The sequence below is a fragment of the Oxyura jamaicensis genome (genome assembly GCF_011077185.1).
Source record: "Oxyura jamaicensis isolate SHBP4307 breed ruddy duck chromosome 4 unlocalized genomic scaffold, BPBGC_Ojam_1.0 oxy4_random_OJ70570, whole genome shotgun sequence".
NCBI classification, from domain to species: Eukaryota; Metazoa; Chordata; class Aves; order Anseriformes; family Anatidae; genus Oxyura; species Oxyura jamaicensis.
Window position 1 is genome coordinate 1 of NW_023303825.1, and position 4681 is coordinate 4681.

The following is a 4681-nucleotide window of genomic DNA, read 5'->3' on the forward strand; positions in this document are numbered from 1 at the left end:
GTCCCGTCCCATCCCGTCCGGTCTCGTTCTGTCCCGCCGGTCCCGTCCTTTCCCGTCCCGCCCTGCCGGAGCCCCCCGGTCCCGGTGCCTTGCAGCAGGCGCCCAGCAGCGGCGGCGGGCGGCCGTGCTCGGTGCCCCGCGTCTCACGGTGTCGCCGCCCCCCGCAGGCCCGGGAGTACTGCCCGGGGGTGAACAACCAGCCCTACGTGTGTGAGACCGGGCACTGCTGCGGAGAGACCGGCTGCTGCACGTACTACTACGAGCTGTGGTGTGAGTGCGGCGGGGGGCCGGGGGGGGGCCGGGCGCGGGGCAGGCGAGGGCGGCGGCGCGTTGGGACGGTCACCCCGCTCTGCCTCCGCAGGGTTCTGGCTGCTCTGGACCATCCTCATCCTCTTCAGCTGCTGCTGTGCCTACCGGCACCGCCGGGCCAAGCTGCGCCTGCAGCAGCAGCAGCGGCAGCGGGAGATCAACCTCATCGCCTACCACGGTGCCTGCAACTACCCCACCTCCATGATGGATCTCAGTGAGTGCCGCTGCCCCCGCGCCTCCCCGGGGCCCCGCGCTCGGCCCGGTGCTGAGGAACCCCCTGGGGTCAGACGGGGCCGCGGCGCTTTGGGGTGGCTGCGCCCTGCAGAGGGAGACACCGTTGGGACGGGCGGGGGGCTCTCGATGGCCGTGCTCACCGCGTGCCCCCCGCAGGGATGCTGGCTTCCTTCAAGCTGCCTGCCTACGAGGAGGTGGCCCACCGGCCCAGCACGCCGCCGCCGCCCTACAGCGCCATCCTGGCCCAGCTGAGCGGGCCGCGCAGCCGCCTGGGCTCCAGCAGCCTCACGCTCTCGCCCAGCTCGGAGAACTACACCAGCTGCTCCTGCGAGTCGAGCTGCGTGACGTCCCCCAGCAGCACCTCGCTGTCGGTGCAGGTGACGGACGAGACGGAGCGCAGCCGGGCCAGCACGCCCAGCGAGGAGGGCGGCACCAGCAGCACCGGCACCGGCGCCAGCTGGGAGCTGCCCGAGGAGCTGCCCCCCCGTCCGGCCCCGCACAAGCACGCCCTCTTCTCCTCCAACGTGGACTTCTTCGAGGCCGACTGCCACCGCTGCTCAGACATCGAGGAAGGCGAGGAGGAGGAGGAGGGCGGCGCGGCCCCGGAGGAGGGCGGCGAGCACTACCGGCACCGGCGCCTGACGGGCGACTCGGGCATCGAGGTGGGGCGCTGCCAGGAGGAGGAGGGCGGCGAGGAGAGCGAGGGCGAGGCCGTGCGCCTGCTGGGCAAGGCCGGCCCCGCGCCGCCCCCGGCCCGGTGCAGCATCCCGGCCGAGGGGGGCGGCGGGGAGCCGGGCGCTCCCACCCTGCCCGTCTGAGGGGCCCGGCCCGGCCCTGCCCCTGCTCCTGCCACACCGCCGCCACCATCACCCTGCCCGCGGGGCCGGCCCGGTGCTGCCCACGCCTCACCCCACCGCCACGGCTCGTGCCGCCGCTCCCCGCCTTGGAGCAGCCGGGCTGGGGGCACCACGGTGCCGAAGCCGCCCCTGCTCAGAGGGCCCCGGGCGCGGCGGGGCTGCCTTCCCCCGCCTCCGCTCCCCGCTGCGGCCCCGCGGGCTCTGCCGCCATCCCCGGGCTGTGGACTCTCGCCGCGGAGCCCCCGGGATGGCCCCGCCGCGGTGCCCCCCGCTGTCCCCTCTGAACTGCTTCCAGGGAGCTGGGCCCCGGCCGGGGGGGCGGCTCCGTCCCGCCGCAGCCTGCAGGCCTGTGTGCGGGGTCCGAGTAGCGTTCCCTCATCATTAAAGAGATGTGGAATTACGGCCCCGCCGCCTTCCAGTGTGGGGCCTGGGGGGGTGCAGGGTGCTGTGGAGCTGGGGCTGAGCTGGGATCCCCCCTTCCTCCCCCGATCCTTCCCCATGGGCAGGGACGTGTCAGTGAGGGGCTGCTGCCTCCCCGCAGCAGGGGAGGACCAGGCCAGCTGGGGTCCCGCAGGCCTGGGGGCAGCAGCACCACACGCCTGGCCCTCGCACCCACCCCTGACACAGGCACCGAGGCACGTCGCGGCTGAGGTTTATTGTCGGCGGAGGACTCGAGCCCCAGTCCCGGGGCGCCTCCACCTGCCCCTGAGAAAGCCGCCCCCCCCGGCGCGCCCTGCCCTAGTAGTCCTCGGCCATCACCAGCACCACCAGCGCCGACCAGCCGGTGAAGGGGTGGGAGCCCTGCCCCGCGCCGCTGCTGTCGCTGTAGTGCTCCCAGAGGTAGCCGCTGTCCGCGTACTGCCGGTACAGGTTGGCCACCAGGTTGTGCCGCAGCTCCCGGTACAGCTCCGCCGCCTGCTCCCGGTGGGGCCCGGGGCGGCTGCCGTAGGCGTGCAGCGCCCGCAGCGCCAGGTAGTTGATGTTGACCCAGATGGAGCCCCGCCAGTACGGGGGGTCGTGCTCCGTGTTGCGCTGCATGTACAGGGGGCTGTCGCGGGCGAGCGAGCGCAGGCCGAAGGGCGTCCAGAGCTGCCGCTCGCTGCGCATGGCGGCCAGCACCGGGGCCAGGCGCGGCGAGTCGGGGGGCAGCAGCTGCAGCAGCAGCGGGAAGAGGCTGACGTAGCCCAGCGCCCCCACGAAGCGGGGCCGAGGCGCCTCGCGCACCACGCGCACCAGCCGGGGGGCCGGGGGGGGCTGCCCGGGGGCCGCCCGCACCGCCTCGCGCCGCAGCCCCACCGCCCGGCTGTGGTTGCCGTAGTCGGCAAAGGCGCCCAGCTCCTCGGCCCAGTGCAGCCGCTGCAGCAGCTCGTGGTCGCTCAGCGCCCGCTGCATCTGCCGGTAGGGCTCCGCCGGCTCCCCCAGCCGCTCGGCCGCCTCCGCCAGCACCTGGGAGGCCAGCGCCATCCAGCAGCGCAGGTCGAGGTGCCGCTCGTCCGCCGAGGGGTGCGAGGCGCGGGGGTAATCGTCCAGCCCCGACGCCAGCGTCTTGGGGTTGAGGAAGCGCTCGGGGTCGGCGTCGCGGCCGCGCCAGCGGAAGGTGTAGGGCAGGGGCCCGGCCTGGGTGCTGTTGTACCACTCGTACCAGGCGCGCAGGCGGGGGAAGAGGCGGCGCAGGTAGGGCAGCGGGGCCGTCCCCAGCAGCCGCTGCAGCGCCAGGAAGAGCGTGGGGGGGTTGGCGGTCTCGCTGTGCTGCACCACGAACTCGGGGGGCACCTTGGCGCGCGCCTCCTCGCCCAGGATCTGCTCCCGCGGGATCCAGCCCTCCGCGTTCATCAGGTCGAACCAGTGCGCGATCACCTCGCGGCTCAGCTCGGGGTCCCAGCGCGCCAGCAGCAGCTGGTGGAAGCCCTCGTCCCAGAGGAAGCCGCGGGGGAAGAAGGAGCGGGAGGGCACGGCGGTGAAGAGGGAGCTCTCGGGGTAAGGCACGGGGTGCTCGTGCAGCGGGGACTGCACCAGGGAGTGCCCGTGGAAGTAGCCCATCCCGCCCAGCATGTTGCTGAGGGCGGCCTGGGCGAAGCGGCGCTGGGCGGCCGGGAAGCCCTTGCGCTCCAGGGCGAAGGTCTCCTCGAAGCGCCGCTCGAAGGCGGCCTCGTGCCGCGCCAGCTCCGCCGTCAGCGCCGGCCCCGCCAGCGGGCCGCGCCGGTCCCGCACGCTGCCCGACTCGAAGGTCACCTCCACGCGGGCCGGCAGCCGCAGCGTCACCTGGTGCAGCAGCAGGTGGCTGCGCGGGGCCTCCGCCGCTCCCGGCAGCCCGCGGAAGGTGTCCACGGCCAGGAAGCGCTGCCGGGGCCCGCCCGGCGGGGAGAAGACGAAGCGGTCGCTCAGGCTGCTCCGCACCACGTCGGTGAGGCGGTGCAGCCCCGGGCTCCACGCGTCCAGGTAGTGGTGGCTGCAAGCACAGAGAGCCCGTCAGCGCCCGGCGGCGCCCCGGGGACGGGAGGGGCACGGACACCGTGAGGCACCTGCTGTACTTGGGGTCCTCCCCGCTCTCCGTGGTGGGCCTCAGGAAGGTGATCTTGAAGTCGCCCAGCTCCTCGGACGTCCCGGTCACGGCAGCCAGCCGCGTCCTGTCCTCCACGTGTGGCTGCAGCGTCCCCTGCCCGTCCGTGGCCACGTAGAAGAAGAGGGAGACGAGGGAGGCCGGGCTGCCCGCGCCCTGCGGGAGGGGGGACAAATCCGGATCGGGGGGTGCTGGGGGGGGGGTCACCAGCTGATGGCTGGGGGGTCGCGGGCGGCAGCACCCACCTCCGGCCGGGCGGTGACGCGCCAGCTCCAGTCCCCGCCGTGCTCCCCGCCGGGCCGCTTGACGAACTCGGTGCGCAGCAGCAGCCCGCGGTCGCGCACGTCCTGCACCCCGAAGTTGTCGCCGTCGTGCCGCAGCCAGCCGTAGCTCGCCAGCCCGTCGCCCTGCTCGCACGTGTGCCGCAGGCCGCCCCCCGCCTCCCGCTGCTGCAGCCACATCAGCCCTGGGGGTGCGGGACCGGGGGCGCTCAGCCGGCTGCCGGTGCCCGGTCTCCGGTCCGTCCCCGTCCCCCCCCCCACCGCCGCCCCCCGCCCGCCGGGCGCGATCCCGGCTCGATCCCCCCCGGCCCCACCGCGTACCGGTGACGACGGCGCGGGGGCTGCGGGTCTTCATGCCGAAGTAGACGTGGGGCCGGTAGGAGCCCCAGAAGCGGCGGGGCGCGGCGCGGGGCCCGGTGGCGCCGGGGGGCAGCGCGGGG

General features: G+C 75.1%; 2 protein-coding genes across 2 annotated transcripts; one reads left to right on the forward strand and one right to left on the reverse strand.

Moving 5' to 3' along the window:
* Nucleotides 1-71: 71 nt before the first annotated feature.
* Nucleotides 72-1802, forward strand: WBP1 (WW domain binding protein 1; the record flags this gene model as incomplete). The annotated part of the gene is made up of 3 exons (XM_035311447.1): nt 72-270; nt 362-523; nt 700-1802. Coding segments are annotated over 3 exons (1023 nt in total), but the record flags the coding sequence as incomplete, so codon positions are not given.
* Nucleotides 1803-2036: 234 nt separating this feature from the next.
* Nucleotides 2037-4675, reverse strand: MOGS (mannosyl-oligosaccharide glucosidase). The gene is made up of 4 exons (XM_035311445.1): nt 4563-4675; nt 4206-4426; nt 3923-4116; nt 2037-3849 (listed from the first exon to the last, which is right to left on the reverse strand). Exons 1-4 carry the CDS (start codon nt 4594-4596, stop codon nt 2139-2141), a joined length of 2160 nt encoding a protein of 719 aa, XP_035167336.1. The 5' UTR covers nt 4597-4675; the 3' UTR covers nt 2037-2138.
* Nucleotides 4676-4681: the final 6 nt, after the last annotated feature.